Here is a 19,345-nt window from a genome sequence, read left to right as displayed (position 1 = left end):
AGTCAATCTGTGAACTAAGGTGTAGGTCTATTAGGTTATGTTGTGGTGATCCTCGGGTTGGGGGATGGGTGTTCATACTGGAGTGCAAAATTAAAACCAATGGAAGATGGACAAGAAAAGTTCAAAACCATCAGGTGCTCAGTTTAGAAAAAAGAGAAAAGAAGAAGAGGAGAAACGAGCAAAAGATACAGGTAAGCAGATGAGTCATTGGATAATGGCAGGTCATCCTGAAACAATCAAAATCAGAATACTTTCTTAATCCCTAAGGAAATTATGTGGGTTACAGTTGCTCCAAGAAGAAATGGTAAAAATAGCAACAGTAACAGACTAAACTCCAAACAATACATTATGTTACAGATTTTAATATTAATTAGTCATTGTCAATTGTTGATGTTTCCTGTTCTCAGTGTATGACGAATTATGATGGCTGTTTGGTAGCCGTTTGCATACCATGCATACTCTCTCTCTCTTCATATGTGTGTGTGTGTTTCTCTGGTGAAATTCAGTATGGTTCCTACAACAATTTTATGTTAATGTACAATCCTTAATATGTTTTATGTGTGTGTGTGTGGGGGGGCGCCAGAGGGAGTGTTCGCCCAGGGCGCCAAACAGGCTAGGACCGCCACTGCCGATGACATGAAGGGGAAAATGTAGGTCAACAGTATGATGGAGGTGGATTATCAGAGGTGAGCAGGAGACACTGAGCAGAACAGCAGAAGGATGCTGAGGTTACAACCTGAAAATAAACACTGCAGTGAAAGATAATAAGTGCAGGAGGAGAGATGTTTGAAGAAGCTCTTCTTTCCTCTCTTTTTATTCAGGCTCTGTCCAAAAAACTGATGAGACAAAGAAAAGCCAGAGATCTGCTTTAGCGTGTCAGCTTAATCCTCCGATAATTCACCGACAGTGCTTACCTGTGACCTTGGCTAGTTTTATTTTTATCTCTGCACCAGAAAGATCCGAATGAGGAAATGCTGGTTCATAAATGAGGCCCCAGTGGGAGCTCATTGATGCTACACATCAGCTCTTTGGTGTTTTAGAGAACAAACTGGAACACTCAAAGTTTCTTTTTTCATTAAGTTTAGAAAAGCATGTTGTCTCTAGATGTCTGGCTTATTTCAGAGGTGGCATGAAGGTTATATCCCAAAACTTTCTGGTGGTGTCAGTCAGAGTATGAGAGCTTAAATTAGACTGTGCACAGCTGAAGGAGATCTTTCTTCTGGTCACTTCCATCTCCCTAATTTTTATTTTGGGATTCCACTAGAGCATCGACATGATTCACAGTTCACAAAATCCTTACTGATCTCATAATGGCCCAGAATTTAGATGCTCACTTCAGCATGAACTTTACTGAACGCTTTTTAACCCTCATCCTCCATTTTCCCTCCACTAATGTGTTTGCATTAGCCTAACCACAGCTCTATAGCTAGCCACCAGGTATCACACCACTATCTATCAACTAGTAAGACTTCACCAGCCGCCCAAACATTGCTGATATTTAATTTTCTGTCTTCATTTACAAGTTACAGCAGTGCTGTACATTTTAACTTTTTTGGACCCTGAAATGATTAAAGATGCTCCACAGCTAACTGTGGAGATGAATGTGTGCTCAGTTACACTGCAGATAGGTTAACTCTATTTTTGGGAAATTTGCTATGTTAGTTTTTGTTGATACATAGAAGCAGCTTTGCCTTTCTTTGTTAAATTGTTAGGTGTACAATTCATTTTAATCATGTGAAGATTGAGATTCAGAAATGAGACAATGTCATTTTTCAAAAGGAGAGATAGATTTTGTTCATCTTTAGTAAGATGTCCATTTGAGTATGCCGATGTTGAATTGCAGTTAACGATATCCAGCTAATGTAACATTAGCTATACTACCTAAATGAATAACAACATAAACACTTATTGAGTTAAGCAAGCTAGTTATTAAAGACACTCCGAGTGAGGCCCATGGACCTTAACTGCATTCTTTCTAATGACCAGCAGGGGGCAACTCCTCTTATAGAAAAAAATCATTGTCATTACTGTGGAAAAATTACTCTACTGCTCACCTGATTCGGCACTTCCAAACAAGCTTTCCCGATGGGATGTGATTAAGGGGGTGCTTGCTTCTATCTTGCTTTCATTGTCTGTAACATGAAATATTAGTAGGAAGCCTTTAATTTTAGTGACAGGAGATGGTTTGGTATGAAAAAGGAGTAAAAGTAGAAGGACCTGTAGGAGGTCAGTGACTTAACAGTCAATCCCAAGAGTAGTGTTTTAACACCATGTTAAATTCGTGCTTTTACTTTCTCTTCTTTTTATTTCAGGCCCGATGACGTGTTGTGGCGCCGTTCCCATGACACCAGTGTCCTGTTACACTGTGTTCTTTGGCCAATGGTTTCCCTCCTTCTGGGCACACTCATTGTGCTCCTGACGGTATGTGCTCGCTCCCTGGCTGTTCGAGCCGAGGCCCTCCAGAAGAGGAAGTGCTCCTATGAGGTCTGCCAAGACCTGTCTGCCATGCCACCTGACCGCTGCGGCAGCAAGGCCAGAGACCCACTCACGACAAACTCTGACCCCGAGCTGTCATCGCCCTCAAGGACCCTGCCGCTGTTTGCGGTCCCAGTGCGGCGCAGAGATCGGGAACATTAGAGCGAGCAGAAAGATGTTTCTTCAGCATGAAATCACTAAGAATGCCAATGAGCCGGTGGGCGAAGTCGACTAAATGGCTAAAGACGCCACCAACAACCCATTGCTGTCCGGACTGGTTGGTATGATCAGAATGTTTGAATGAGGTGAAGATGAGGGGAAATCCACTATTGCCTATAGATTTCAGCGGGAAGACTGTACAAAACTTCAGACTTTTTCCTGATTTTAGCTTAAAGTGGATCAGTGGAAATCTTCTGACTAGCAATGAAAGGCTGTTTAAATGAGGGTAGTTGGCGTTGGGTACTGATAGCTGGTTCTACTTTGGGTCTGGTTTCTAGTCATCAAGAAACCCAGACTTATTAAGTTCTGGTGTTTTAAGGGTCTCTTATCAAGTATCTTTATCTGTTATACTTGTTCAGTCATTTCAGCTTACATGTGAGCTCCAATATTTGGATTAGATGATTTGTTATAGACCAGCTATATAAATGAGTTTATTCCAACTATTAAATGGGAAAAATCTGTATTCATCAGAGATCTTTCAGTGATCATCCATCAGTTTCTGGCTTCGTCCAGCAGCAGCTAATCACATATAGAACAATATATGTTCGAGATATTCTGGGAATGGGCTAAAAGTTATTTAAATTTAACCATCTCCAGTTCAGATTATTGAACTGGAAGTCCCATTATGACCACTTATACTTTTGCCTCAGCGATGAGAGCTGGATCTCCTCCAATCTCAAAACGATAAACACTGATCTTAATTTCAATTTTAGGAAAGTGGACAAAGTTGGATTGAGGTGAGTCCGGCAAATACACTGTTGTAAGAAAATGATTGAGATCAGCCAAATTTGAATCAGGTAGGGTTTTTGATTCTTAGAAATTTTTGACACCTTGTGCTGATCTTTGACTTGTGTTTTTAAGTTGTAATACAAAGGATGAAAGCTGAGATTCTATCGGAGATTCAGATTTAATAGGATGCTATCAAAGCCCAACCCAAACCCTCGCGCTGTGATTGATGATGCAGTCAGGACAGGACAAGCATAAGGACTGACACTTGGGAAGTAACTGCTCTTCTGTAGCTCTCTTATTAATGTAGTTTCCCTTCAAGTCCCAGTAGCCATGAATGTTTCTTAACAGAGGTGCAAAGTCCTGATGTTACCTTCAGGATTGTCTCTGCTCTTCTAGCTTGTGCAACTCAAGGCAGTCTTTTGCTGAGAGTTTCTTTCATCAGTCTTCTAACAAATGAGACTTCATATTACATATGTGAAGATAAATGGTTGTCTACTACAGCACTTTTATAGTACAATTTGAACCCTATAGGAGCTTAGCAATGATTTTGTTTCGTTGAAAAACGTTTTTACCAGCACACAGCCACAACTGTTGTTTTCTCTTTGACTTGTATCAATGGTCATAGAAAATATCTGGATTGTTTAGTTGTCTGTTGTGCTCTTGGTTGTTTTCTCGGGGGGGTTGTGCAAGATGTTTTTAACCTCGTAACATCTGCCAGGTCACTAGTTTAGGTTCACATCAACTTTTCCTTGTAATTTTCACCTGTTTTGCATACACAAATGGACATAACTGAAGAACTGTAAGACTGACATTTAAAAGGTAACAACTCTAGTTTCTGAAGCCCATATAACCCTAAAGTAGGGGTCCCCAACTCCAGGCCTCGAGGGCCGGTGTCCTGCAGGTTTTAGATCTCACCCTGGGTCTATACACCTCAATCAAATGATTAGTTCATTTCCAGGCCTCTGGAGAACTGCAAGACATGAGGAGGTAATTTAGCCATTTGAATCAGCTGTGTTGTATCACGGACACATCTAAAAACTGCAGGACACCGGCCCTCGAGCCCTGGAGTTGGGGACCCCTGCCCTAAAGTTTACACTAAGAGGTTTGCCAGGTACCTGGTGGATATTAGAAGGTTAAATCCAGTTGGTTAAAACAGTCTTGGAATATTCTGGAAATACTTTCAGAGTCAGAGTTTCCAAAGACCTTTTTGAAAGGTCGACTGGTGTGGGTTTTTCTAACATTTTGGCTGCTCAGCTCTGTGACTGGATTTTAAGGTAAAAAGTGAAGAGGTGAAAAATATAAAGAGCCAGTAAAAGGCAAATGGACAGGTATTTTTAAATCAATATTTGGAATTCAATTTAAATAATTAAACCTGCCCTATTAATTTATGTATTCAAATACACTGGTGACTCATCAGAGTGCCCATTAGTGGATCCTATTGCTTCAGGGACTCGAATCCTCTACAGGGTTGACGATGCAAGAGCTCTTTGAACCGTGAAGGTGTTGGCAGACAGCAGGGAGCTCAGCAGAAACAACCACAGCTAATGTTACTGACAACGTTACCCTTCAAGTCGCACCCAAAGAAAGACAAAGTTCATGTGTTCAGCTCAGTAAAATCAGCTGCACCACAGTTTCCCTTCAAAGTAGAGTGTAAAAGAGACCAGGCACCTGCAAGTCAGTTATAACTTTTTTTACTTTAAGATATAAAGCATCCTGAAGCAACTGACAGATTACTTTTATCTTGTATAGCATATTTGATACTATATAATTAAAAGTGAATGTTGGAGGTAGAACATTCTGTGGTCTAAATTTGGCAATTTATTATTTCCTCTAACTGGGCTGAAACTGCCCTAATTATGTCAAAAGAAAGATGTTAAAAGTGCTGTCCCATTTCACTGAGCCAGGTTTCCATCCAGTTGAAACCAAACCTAAAGCAAATCATGAATGAATCATGAGTTTGTTCATCAAACTGCACGTGGCTTTAACTTACCGGTCAGTACCATTAAAATAATAAGACACAAGGCAAAAGCTCAAAAGGTGGAAATGTAAAGTACACTTTTTCTATTATTATTATTATTGTTGTTGTTGTTGTTAAGGTTTTCAATCCTTCTATGGACATTGAAGTGGTGTTTCAAGTACATCATAAGTTTCTTTAATTGAAATATCACCAATTTTGTCATATTTTGGTGATTATGGATTAGACTACTAGTTCTTAATGTTTTTTAGTCTTCAATCCTTCTATGGACATTGACGCTAAACACCATAACTAACTATTACTCTATGAAAAATATCCATAAATGGATAACTTTAGATCCCAATGTTATCTACAGGACTGCAGTTGTCGGTATAGGGGTTCTGGCCCATTAAAACTGCATTTTAAAGCATTTAGAAGTAGAATTCTACTTTAATTTGTGCCACATTGTTCACTTTTCAATGCTTCAAAACAAAGCAAAGCATCAGTAAGTCTAATTAGGAGGACAATAACAAGGTTGTAGTGGGATGTTAAACAGACGCGTTGTTGCTTGGTAAACACTCCAAGGTAAAAAAATGACACATGCCCGTGGCCTGGGGTTCCCTCCACATGCTGTCTTCAGAAGTAATGAGGACAGAATCTAGACCATGTGAGTAAAGTGTGCGGGTGCTCGGGGGATTCTCTGTGCTGCAGATGGTTTCGCTCGGCTTCAACCCTGATTGTACAGGCAGGAAAAACCTCTGAGCTGACAGCTAAGGGACAGGAGGCTTATAGCTTGTACGCTATACAGGTACCCACAGAGGCAGTATGTAACGCTTCCACAGAAATGTCTCACAAAATCTTCTTATTGGTTCCCAGTCATAATCAGCTTGTGAAAATTTAGAAATATTCAAATGTACCAAGGAGCACTACAATAAATTCCAGCTCAAATAATTTCTTTTTTTGATTTCCTGGACGATGAATGTCCATCCTACTATCCATTCTCTTCCGCTTATCCAGCTCAGGGTCAGAGACTAGTGTGCAGCTCGGTGCCCTAACAGAGATACACTACACAAAAAGAGGCACCGGGCAAACGTTCAAACATTGTTGTATCTTAAATAACAGTTTTACAAATTGGCGAAACAAGAGTTAGAGGCTTTTTCAGTGAAAGTTTTAATCCTCCTTAACAGTCCATAACATTTAGGATCTAAATTAAATAAAAATACTTAAGTTATTATGTATCATATTATTATGTGTCATACACATGCTAATACTGGATCATAAGGAAGGATTTATTTGTGTGTATAAAATTTTAATGTTGCACTTGGTATGATTTATGTTAATTTGAAGGGCCACCTGAGTATAGCAAAGTATGTAAGTTAATTAAGTGTTATTCTTTTATCTTTTATTTCTCGAGTCAACAAAAGAATCGGAAGTTTAAAAATTTTGGGAGCAGTAAACGTCTTAGCCTTGTGTGCCACAGGAGATTTTGAGACTTGAAAGTCGGCCTTTCAATTCAATTCAATTCAATTTTATTTATATAGCGCCAAATCACAACAAAAGTCGCCTCAAGGCGCTTTATATTGCGAGCAGGCCTGCAGTGCGAGAGCGAAGTGCTCTAATAGGGTGATATGGTACTACAAGGTCATTGAGATAAGATGGGGCCTGATTATTTAAGTTTGTTTTTTTTTTTTTTCCAGAGGGAGACGGTTGCTTTATTTAAAACTCTACAGTAAATACAGGTACATACACAGTATGTTTAAAAGCTTCGCTCCACCGAGCATTCAGCACCGAGTGAAACATGCAGTCGTGTGCTGACGTTCAGCTTTGAATTTGCAAGTCTGGAAATGGCTGATCTATACAGCATCATATTTAAGCAGAATTATGTTTCAAATTTTGCAAAATAAGAAATCACAAACACTTGTTTTGAAGGCATCTGCAATTCCTTTTATGATTCGTGATGACGTTCCTCCATGGCAGCAGTTGGCACCCCACGTCACGTCCTGTGGAAACGGCAGCCATGTTTGGTGGTGCTGAAGCGTCTCTGCTTTTCTCAGTAAACGGTCTGCAAACTGTAACGATGCTGAGCAGCAGACAGCAGGTGGTTGAGAAGCTGTAGGGAGTTTTAATTTGAATATCTTCACAGCTCCCACATGTTGGCGAAGACATTGAAGTAGCTTCTCCATCTGGATCTGTTCAAGAACGATCAATGTGAAACATGTTTCAGGAAGTCTGCAGAGCTGCTTGGACATGTGATGTTTGGTTTGCACAGCTGTGTTTGCCTGGTGTTGCTGGTATTTGTGACAGTTGCTGAGGGAAGAGTTTAGACAAAAAATTAAGTGTTTAAACATATTTAAGCTCATCTCCAGAAACGTTCTGGGTAAAATTACTTAATTTTCTGCCAAGCAGCAGAGTTAACAATAGACCTGCAATCACGAAGTGTGATTCATCTTGTATCAGGGGGAGTTTTTAATCATCAACTGTTGTTTCCAAATGTCTACCACCGCCTTTCAAACATGCTCAGCAGTCTAAATTTGACCCTGCTTTAAGCAATATTTTGCCAAGCTGTTCTCTGAGCGAGTGAGCTGTTATTGTCCTGTCATCTCCTCCTCGGGTTCAGCTAGGAGACTGCCATCATGTTTCATTGTAAACTTGAATTTTGCTGCTGTAACACATTTTATTCACATCACTTTTCGTGAGAACGTCTATCCTGTCTTAGATTTGTGTTGACTGTTGGACACCTTTTAACCGTTCCTTAAAAAAGCCTGAGAGCATGAATGTACTGTTTGTTTAATACGTCAGATTCATATCTGATTGTTCTTTGTCTTCATCAGTGATCTTTGTGCAAAATTCTAATTTATTCACAAGCGGCAGTTCCTCTAATGTCCACTTGAGGCTCCAAAAATGAGAGTCTGTCTCAGTTGCAGCACAATGACCCAAATATGTGTGTATGATGAGGGGAGGCTTTAATTTCTGATCTTAAGAAAACTGAACAGCTGTGAAAAAAGCTGAAAGTCCACAAACCTGAGAACAGCGGTGGGACTTCTCAGTCTGGTGACCCATGAGAAATCAGAAGGTTACCCCTGAAATTAATTAATACCAAGCAAGAATTCAGTTTATTCTCTGTATTTTAATTGTAGAAAGACCTTTTCTCTCAACAAAAATTCATTTGAAGTCATCGTCACACTTAAGGGACAACACATGTCTGAAAAGTAAACCCAACATGGAAGTACCAAAAGCTGCAGTTCCTTTAACGTCCAGCAGGGGCTCCAACAGTTGGTCAGTACCCATAGACTCCCATATTAACACTTTACAACAGAAATAAACATGTTTACAGCCTGATACAAACACTGAATTGGCCTTTATACTCTATTCACCCTTTAGTTTGTAACTCATCTGTTTAAATTGTATTAAGGTTTAAAGTTTGCATTACCAGACTGTCTAAAGAAGCTACTTAATGTAGCTTGCCAACAAGCTAGCTCGCGTTGGCTAATAACATATCCAAAGATGGTACTTCTGGTTCTAGAAACAAGATTATACATATAGCACCTTAGTGTGCCACCACATTTCAAAATCGAGTTGAACCATCTGATGCACACTGTCTGTCTGATGCTCTTCAGAAACCTGTGAAGAAAAACAAGCTTTTGTGTTCTGGTGTCCTGTGTGAGACACCCGTGACCCTAACACACTTTCTTTCTAGCACAGGATGTCTGGTTCCCATGGGCACTTCTCTGGAGTGCTTCCTCAGGGAGAGTGGTCCATCCTAATCCTCTCATTAAGATAAAAAGTCTGAGCTTGGCTGGGCTAATGTTCTCCAGACCGCTTAGGGAACCATAAACACCAGTTTACAAAGATATTGTGTCAGTCATTTAAACATGTAGGGGGAATAACCACAGATCCAGTCACAGTGAGAATGAACAGTTTGACTCCATGAATGTAGAGAGGCAGAAACAGGACTGAGTGATGTAGCGTCATTAAAACATAATCAGTGCCTGAAGGAGTCAATCAAAAGTCATCAATTCTTTACCTTTTCTGCTTCTTTGACCCTTTCTTCTATTTGTACAGCTGCTCCTTTTAATACTTGTCCTTTCTTGCTTGCTTGCCTTGTTTTTGCCACTTTTATCATTTTAATTCTTCTGATTCTCTCATCTACTTTCTTTCTGCCCTTTTCTCCAACATTTTCTCTTTCCATTATGCTGTTGGATAAAAACTTTCTAAAAAAAGCAAACAAACTAAGGGATGTTTATGTGAAAGAAAATTTGTGCACACTTTGAATCTGTTTCTACCGTTAGCTCCTGTTTTTCTTCTTTAACACCATTAAAACTTCCTTATAATCCAGGATCCAGCTGTTTAAAAGCCATCATGTCATCAATGAATTTCATTTGTCCTCTCCAAAGAAAATGTAGCTTTTGTAGCATTTCTGTGTATTTTCGTGAGACTTGATGAGGTTTTATTGTCTCTGTCTGAGGTCTCCATGTTAGATTTTCTATCTAAAGCCATATGCTAAGCTGTGACCTGCAGTAGCAACTAAACGCTGTATTTAGCTTCTTCACACAGGCAAACGTTTCATTTCATTCTGACAGATGTTTCGGTTTTAATCCACAATGTAACAGTCAGTGACTGAAAGGTGGATGATGGTTAAATGTTTTAGTTCTTCATTGACTGTTTCTCCATAATTATTCTCGGTGTTATTCTAATGACTGTCAAATCATTTCTGTTTTTTGTGTTTGGATCATGCCTTTGTACTAAGAACTGTGTTGTCTGCAGGTATCTTGTCGTCTCTCCATCTTCTTTGAACCTCAGCACTGTATCATGTGACCCAGGTAGCCGCTTCGCCCGTGTTTTCACGATAAAAATGATAACTATTGTGCCTCATAGAAATCTTTAAATAAAAACAAACTTTTTGTCTTCAAAGCCTCGCCATAGAACATTCTTTTTTCATTTTCAGATCTTTGTGACTTTAATTTATTGATATTAGCTTCACAGAAGCAACTGTGGCTAATCAAATTAAATGTGTATATGAGAATATGAGTTATCCAATACCAGATATAGGCGTTTACTTGCTAATGATACCTCTGTTTATGTTACAAAACACACCCTTCCTAACTGATCTCAGAGTTGGCAGCCGCTTATATAGCATGCTAGTTCAGAGATTTATGCACAATATGCAATTAATCAGAAATGGCTGCTGGCCTCTCAGCTTAACAAGCTCAAGCTCAGAATACAAACTCTAGTGGCTCACAGTCAAGCAGTGTTACAAGGTGACAGTAATGTAAAGGATGGTTCTAACAGAATGAGAGTTCACTTTCACTTTGCCATATTTTAACTGATGTCTATTTTTAGATTTCACGAGATAAACACTTGCCTTTCTTGACCTGGTGGCATGTTGTTGGTGTTTGGATGAATTGGCTAAACGTATCTACTCAAGATAGTATTTTACAATAGCCTTGAGATTAGTGCTTCCATTGTTGGTTTAAAAAACATATGATGAGAAGGGGCAAGTCTGACTATGAAACCAATTGGCCATTGGTTATCAACTGTTAATCACAAATCAATAGCCAATGAACATACCATGGATAATCCTTCAGTTTGAAACAGAGTGTAGAGTGACTGAGCCGATAATCTCTGTAGGACTAAACTAAGTGAACTAAACAACAGAAGCGTAAAACCCTGTGTTGCGCTGGAGTTGATGATTTGAAGACTTAATTTCTAAGCTAATGTTACCTGGTGTTTTTTTTTTTTTTCTGTTTCGGCATTAGGACTATCAATGAGAGGCACTGACTCAAAAAAACTGTTGTGGGAAACAGAAATGACTCCTCAGGCCTTTAGACTCAAAGGGGACAACTCAGACAGAGCTTATTTTTTTCTTCTATATGAAGTTCTGTTCACACAATGGCAATAAAAATGGCTTAATGCATTAAAAAAAAAAAAGCAAGCCTAGGCTCTACCAGAAGCAACCAGATGCAATCTTCATCAGCAGTCTTCAGGCAAGGTTCAGCTTCTAGGCCCAGTCACCAGACTACAACCAGGTTCCACCATCAGCCACCAGGAAAGTCAACCAAGGCTAGGCTCAGGCTCCAATAACCCAGGACCAGACACCCTTATTAGCCTCCAGGCAATACAACCGACTGAAATTTCAGTTGTAGCTTAGCCATTTAGCCTTTGTGAAGAAGAGGTAAGACTGTTTGCATTATGCCACCAAAAAAAGTGTAGTCAATGAAGAAGCAAGCAAGCAATTTAATCATATAGCACTTTCAGAGCAACTCCCAGCTGAACACAAAGTGCTGTACACTTGACATGCCAGAAATGATACATTGAATAAGTAAAAAAATAAATAAAAATAAAATAAAGCTAAAAATTAAAAAAAATAAGATGATAATTAAAATGACATTAAAATAATAAAATTACCACAAATAGCAAAAAATAAAATAGTATAAAATGATAATTAGAATTACATTTAAAACAATAAAATCAGCACATTAGATTAAAACAATAAAATCAGGGTCATATTGTGTCATATGCCAAGGAGTAAAAATGGGTTTTAATAAGACATGTTTTAAAAGTGGACAGTGAAGGGGCCTCTCTATTGTGCTGGGGCAGATTGTTCCAGAGATTAGGAGCAGCGATAGAGAAGGCCCTGTCCGCTCTGAGCTTTCTCTTTATATCTTCCAGAATAACTGGAAGATATAAGTATAGTATAACTTATATCTTCCTGTATATCTTCCAGAAAGGTCAGTTAACTTCATGTCTGAAGAAATGACAAAAATCTCAAAACAGCAAAAAGTGATTCTGGACTTAATGGGAGAGATAAAAGACCTTAAAAAGCAAAACGAGGAGAGGGTTAAAAGGATTGCTCTCTCGAGTTTGTGAGCTGGAACAATACTCCAGAATGAATGGCCTGATAGTGAGTGGGCTGGAAACCATGCATAGATCATATGCAAATGTTACTGCAGGAGAAAATAGGCAACCTTCAGAGAAAGAACAACTCTCCTTAGAACAACAGGTATTTGCCTTTTTTGAAACAAGGGTATAAATTTAGAAAGCAAGGACACTGACGTATATCGCTTTCTTCCAAGAAAAAACTTTTGAGAAAAATTGAGAAACCTCTCATCATAATTCATGTTATTAACAGAAAACAAAAGAAACAATTCCTTAAACAGGGACAAAAACTGATAAAACTATGTTAACGAACACCTAACAAAGAAAAATGCTGACACTTGAGAAAGCAACTAAAAGTAGTACTAGTGGAGAAGTACTAGTCAGTAAAAAAGTAAATGTTACAGCTATAACAGAGAGGATGTCCTGTGAATGATGTTGACAGTTATATATTGCAACTAACACAATATACATGTTAGAAATTGAAAATGAGATTGATCCAGACAACAATTTACTAAATAAAATGGAGACTGTTGCTATTACAATGAACAACAGTTTAATGACACAATTCAGCATGTGCAAGGAATATCACTTATTCATTTTAACATCAGAAGTTTATATGCAAATTTCCAGAACATAAAAGAATACTTGGCACAGTTTAAAAAACATTCATTATAATTGCAATCTCTCAAACATGGCTTAAGGCAGATAAGGTAACCGATATTGAGCTGGATGGATATGAATTAAATTGCATGAGGAGGTGTGGCTCCATATGTTGAAAAGAGCCTCGTGTATAAGATTGTTGACAGCATGACAGTGTCTATAGACAATATATTGGAATGTGCATGGGAAAAATGAGAGATATAGTTGTCAGTTGTGTATAAAGAACACCAGGATCAAACATAAAATGTTTAACAACATTATGGAAGAACTGTTCACAAAAACAACTCCAAAGACCAATTTCATCCGTGGGGATTTCAATATAGATTTGTTGAATCCAAACAAAATGACTGATGATTTTATTGAGCTAATGTACAGAATGAGTCTTTTTTCCAACAATTACAAAACCAAGCAGACCATCACCAACCATCTAACAGTGCCACTCTGCCACTATTTCAATTTACCTACAGGGAGGTGGAGTATAGGAGAGTGAGAACAGAGTCTATATATGCTCTTAGAATGGATTTACTAAACCATAACTGGAAGAGCGTATATGAACAAACTAATGTAAATGTAAATAAAGCATATCATTTGTTCTTGCACACATTTAAAACCTTGAATGGCAAACACTGTCCAATAAAACAATACCGCTGTAAAAGTAAGTATTCAGTCCCTGGATGTCCAGTGGTTTACAAAATGCTTGTAAAAAAACAATAATCTGTATCGAAAATGTAGAAATTGCAGAACGAAACTGACAGAAGTATAAAAAATATAAAAATGCATTAACTAGTATTAGAAGGGAATGCAAGAATGATTATTATAATAAAACGCTAGAGGATAATAAGAATAACACTAAAGGTAAATGGAATATATTAAAAGTATTTTTAGAAATAAACAAACCAAAGCTTATTACCCAGACTATTTCAAAACATATGGTTATTACAAATAGGAATAAGGTGATTAACAGATTTAATGAGTTCTCTGTCAGTGTGGTCCAAATCTAGCAAAGGAAATGAAAAATTCACTGCCTAAGGAGAACAACGTAGGTGAGGACTACACTAGTTCTTTCTGGAAGAAATAGTTAATAAATGTAAAAATACATTTTCAACACTGATTGATGACATTGATATGACTATAGTAAAGAAAGTAATTGATGGAATTCTATCGCTACCAATATATATATATATATATATATATGTAATTTATCATTCAGAACAGGTACATTCCCAGACAAAATGAAAATAGCCAAAGTTATCCCATTACATAAAGCTGGTGACATGCATAATTTTACTAATTACAGGCCATTTTTCTTATTTTCACAATTCTCTAAGATAATTAAACATCTATTTGTTGCAAGACTTGACAACACAATATTTTAACAGGGACTCTGTATGGCTTTAGATCAACTAGATTAACATCTATGGCAATATGGAGTTAATGGAAAGTATAACTAAATATATAGATAACAGAAAACATACAGTGGGGATATTTATTGACTTGAATAAAGGCTTTGATACATTTAACCACAAATATTGTTACAAAAAATGGAAAGATATGGTGTGAGAGGGATAGAAAACAACTTGTTAAAAAGTTATCTTGATAATACACAGCAAGTAGTACAAATTGGTCAGTGAAAATCTGTGTGCTTGAATATTACCTGTGGTGTCCCACAAGGTTCAGTATTGGGTCCCAAACTGTTTACTATGTGTATATCAATGACATCTGTAGAGTGACAAACATACTGAGGTTTGTTGTTTTTGCAGATGATTCTTTATTCAGGGGAAGAAATTTATAAGGTATCCATTGAAAGAGTATTTGAAAACAGATTTCTTTGTGTAATTTTGGACCACAAGCTCTGTTGGAAACCACATTTCAAACACTTGTGTAACAAGATGGTAAAAATCAAAGGGGCTTTGGGGAAAAAAAAAAAGGCTTATCCCGAAAAATAAAGCATTGTACACACTTTTACTGCCATATCGAAATTGTGTTGAAATTTGGGGCAACACTTACAAGAGTTCTCTACAAAAAATTATGCACAATGCAAAACAGAAATACAGATAATACATAATGTTTGATTTTGTGAACACACAAATAATCTTTTTTTAAAGTCACGAGTTATGCAATTTATGTGTGGTATCAAAGCAAGTAATAATATGCTTCCAAGTAATGTTCAAAATGTATTTAAGAATAGAGAAGTACGACCTGAGAGGAAAATGCAATTTAAAGCAGCTATGCGTTCGCAGCACTCATTAAAGCATGTGCACATCAGCTTTTGGAATAACTACAGGCAATACATATTTGATGAGTGTACAAATAAAGAGATTAGGTCAATCATGTATATTTTTTATTCTGGTTTTTTATGTTTTCCATTTCCTGATTGTTTTGTTGAAATTTTAATCGTTTGAAATGAAATAAAGAAAGAGCGTTGCATAAAGAACATTTATCTTTGCAAATTTTTCTTTGTTTCAGGATTGACCATGATGTTTCAAATCCTTCTGAGCCAAATTTAACACTGAGTAAATAAGTAGGGAAGAAAAGATAATGGCATGTTTTGTGGAAAATGGAGATGATGAGAAAAAAATGAAGATGAAACGAAAGTAGTTGGTAAATGAGCATTGATGCTGTGGGCAGCGTTGACTGTGTAATCACAATGTCCCTGTTTGATTACCAGTCAAGGATGTTTGTTGGATTTAATTTTCACCCTTTCCCCTCACTTCCCGCCACCTCACAACTACCCTCCATCAAATAAACCTAATTAGTAATATTAGACATATTTAGTGACAACAACAATCATACTGTGAGCATGAAAAGTCTTCCCTTGGAAGACATGGAAGATTTTAATGCTACTACCACAGATTTGGAAAGTGGAAAATGTTTTTCTGTGTTGTAATAAACTAAAATGGTTTTATCTCTTATTATTCTACACGTTAGTCAAAGTGAAATCAGTGCTCTTAGACTTATCTTTAATTTGTAATTGGACAAAAAGAGGAGCTGATTTATTTATTTTGTGTGCCCATCAAATGAAAACTCAGTCACTGCTTGCTGTGAGTCAAAAAGTGTTAACAAGCCATTTCACACAGTTTTTTTCTACTCTTGGATTTGTATGATGTCACGGTGGGTTGACATTCCTATACGGGCATCAGAATCAGAGCACTTTATTGATCCCTGAGGAAATGATGTGGTCACAGTTGCTTCAACACAGTAAGAACAATAACTAACTAGAAGCAATCAAATAAATCAAATAATACAATAAATGACAAGGTATAACAAAATAACTCTAAGCATCATCCTTATCTTGGACAGCATCCGCCTCTCCGACACCACTTTACGGCAGTCCAGCTCCATCCCCACAACATTGCTGGCCTTGAGGATGTGTTTATTGAGTCTGGCATCTGTGACTCTCAACCTGCTGCCCCAGCATGCAACAGCATAGAGGATGGCACTGGCCACAACAGACTTATAGAAAATCCTGAGCATTGTCCGACAGATGTTGAAAGATCTCAGTCGCCTCAGAATATAGAGACAACTCTGGCCCTTCCTGTAGAGTGCAGTGATGTTTTTAACCCAGTCCAGTTAATTATCCATCTGTACCTGCCCCAAACAATAGTCTTTATCAAACCAGATTTTACAGTAGAATTAATTTAAAACTCTCTCTCTCTTTCAGAGAGTAACAACCTCATACTCCTCCTTAAAAATTAGATACTGTAAATTGTAATCCTTTTGCCCTCCCTTTCTCCGGACTAAACTAGCACTGTGTTCACATATTGCATATTATATGTGCATAAGAAGAGCAGAAAACATCTCCAGGGTTACAAACCGACTGTTTAACTGAGGAAAATATATCTAATTGCAAAGTTTTAATATTAGATATCAGGCAGTGAAGAAGGTCCAGCAGTGCGCTTTGTTGTAAATAGAAATATTTCTGCAAGTTATTCAGTGTGCGGGAGTCTCCCACCCCTACTCAAAATTATACTATTGTTTACACAGAGCATTGTTATGTAATATGAAATATTCCAAATACCCACGCAGTGATGAAACCCTGGCAACACCTCCAGAATAAAGCCAAACTTTTCACTGGGGGAAACCACACAAATTGTATAAAACAAAGCCTGAATTAGAACAACACACTGAAAATGTGAAAAAATTATGTTTCTGTAACGCTAAAGTGCAACAGAAAGCTTTGTTTTGCCTTTCTTCCCCACTGCTGCTGCCAAGTGCTCAGAGCAGTTCAGTGGGTTTGTGTAGCACGGCAGGGCCTTTCCCTTACAGTGTGAAACAGCCACAGACGCTCCTTACAGATAACAATGCACTGAATTAAAATGAGCTTGAGTGCGTGTGTCCTTCCTTTCATTCGACGTCCTCCATTTATGCGCTTTCATTCATAAACCCCAGCCAAACGAAGGGAGACGAATGGCTTCCTATCGGACAAGAGGAGCGCGCGCGCACACACACACACACACACACACTTGTACTGCATGAGTCAGTGCACTCGCTCTTTGTAATCAATGAATATTCAATGACTCTCTTACAAACAGATATTGACCCTCGCTCACCTTGCTCAGCACTGTTAATGCCAAACCACTTACCTCGAGGCTCTGCTGTGATGAGACACACACTCTCCATATTATCCATGTCATGCTTTGTCATCGCTGTTAACTCAACACATCTGATCATTAAAGCGAGTCCTTCAACCTAAACGACCACATGAGTGGTTTGATAAAACACCTCCTTATGAAACGTGAGAATGCTACGGTAAAGGTTCGGCTATGTTTAGTCACCAGATGAGCTCAGGTGGGTTTAAGGGTGACCTGTTCTGCTCACTTCCAGCTTCATATGTTTATTTTTGGACTCTTCTACAGCATCTTTGTACGTTTCACAGCACAATAATAATTCTTCTTTATCTTATTCTAACCCTCAGTTCATCCTCAGTCCTCAGATTACAGCCTTCTGATTGGTTATTGATGCACATCAATAGTGTAGCAGGAGATATGTGACTGAAGATAAGGGCAAGCAGGTGCAGTTTAAAGGAAGACCTTTTTAAAGAGTGCCATCATGAATACAGATAACAGACTGAAGTTCACTCTGTTGGAAACCCATCCATCCACCCCAACCTCCTCACTATGCTGACATTGTTGCCTTATAACTTAAACAGCTCACAGCCTGCAAACCAGTAAACACATTTAGGATAAAGCAGCTTTTTTTGTTTATGTGACTGCCAGCATGACTTTGTAACTGATGTATTTCATTGGGAAGTATATTTCCCACTTGCAGAATGTACACATCTGTGTGAAAGTGTTTATAGATCGGCAAGGCGGCCCAGCAATTTTAGTTTTTCTAAACATAACCCAATAGTTTTAGTGCCCCAACCTAACCAGCATTTTATATTAGAATTCTAACAAAGCCATGGGCTTCCACTTTTGTTCCCATCATAATTACTATAACCACTATGAGGTGCTACTGGGGTACAGGGAAATAATGTCTAAACACCAGGCTGGTGGACGTAGAGTCTAGCTGTGAAAACTGTAGTTAGAGTTGAAGTGTTTTAAACCTGCAGTTTTTCTAGCATCAGAAGGGGACGACCCCTCAAAGACGATGAAAAAAGTAGCAGGGACGGTCAGGTTTACCTCATAATGAGGTCACTTCAGTATGAATGTGCAGTTTCTAATTCACATCCACCCCTCATTCATCACATCTAGTTTCTACCAGGGCAACCCTCAACTTAAGGATCACTAATGTCAGCTACAGCCATGTTTTAAATACAGTCTATGGTTGGAATAAACTCCAGGCGAACCGCCTGTTTGTTGTTGTTTTGTTTTGTTTTTTGTTCCTCCTGAGGATGACAGACATTTTCAAATGTCATTGTGCTATTTTGAAGTCAAGCTCGGGATTATTACATACTCTGTTTGAGGTCAGTGAATGTACCATTGTCAGTCTGTGATATTTGAGCCAGAACACACAGCTGTAGATTCAGACTGTGTCACTTACATGGACTGACACCTGACTCATGCTGCTGCTTTATAGCTTATTTATGGTGTCTCATTATTAGTATTGTTCTGAACTTTTATAAGAACTCCTAATTTCATTGTCAAATCAGTTACGTTTTGTATTAAAGACATGAAGTTGTCACTTCATGTTTTACTGAAGCTTACCTTTGTGATGCAGTAGCATTTCTTACTTCTTAATACTCTTTTATATGACCTTCCATATGGAACAACACACCAAGAACTCATGTGGTAAAGTACCTAAGATCATCTTTTTGCAGCCCATCTTCAGGAATTTGTAGTTTCATAACATCAGACCCATGCCTGACCCTGGGTCTCATATCTGCCAGAACTTTATCAAACACGCCAGAGTCCTTTTTTCCTGAGTCCTTCTAAATTGGGTAGGAGCTCATTTTGGGGCCATGAACTGGCCAACAACCAGCACAGCTGAACT

At 38.2% G+C, this 19,345-nt stretch overlaps 1 protein-coding gene across 2 annotated transcripts in view; it reads left to right on the top strand.

Moving 5' to 3' along the window:
• Positions 1-10,288, top strand: part of LOC134615662 (calcium-activated potassium channel subunit beta-4-like) — a 44,123-nt gene extending 33,835 nt beyond the window's left edge. For both annotated transcript variants that reach the window (XM_063460245.1, XM_063460246.1), the window contains exon 4: positions 2,313-10,288. In XM_063460245.1, the coding sequence (XP_063316315.1) occupies positions 2,313-2,637 (325 nt within the window). In that variant the 3' untranslated portion in view covers positions 2,638-10,288. The remainder of the gene's footprint in view (positions 1-2,312) is intronic.
• The last annotated feature ends 9,057 nt before the right edge of the window (positions 10,289-19,345 follow it).

The sequence above is a fragment of the Pelmatolapia mariae genome, linkage group LG17 (genome assembly GCF_036321145.2).
Source record: "Pelmatolapia mariae isolate MD_Pm_ZW linkage group LG17, Pm_UMD_F_2, whole genome shotgun sequence".
NCBI lineage: Eukaryota > Metazoa > Chordata > Actinopteri > Cichliformes > Cichlidae > Pelmatolapia > Pelmatolapia mariae.
This window is presented reverse-complemented; position numbering and strand designations above follow the sequence as displayed.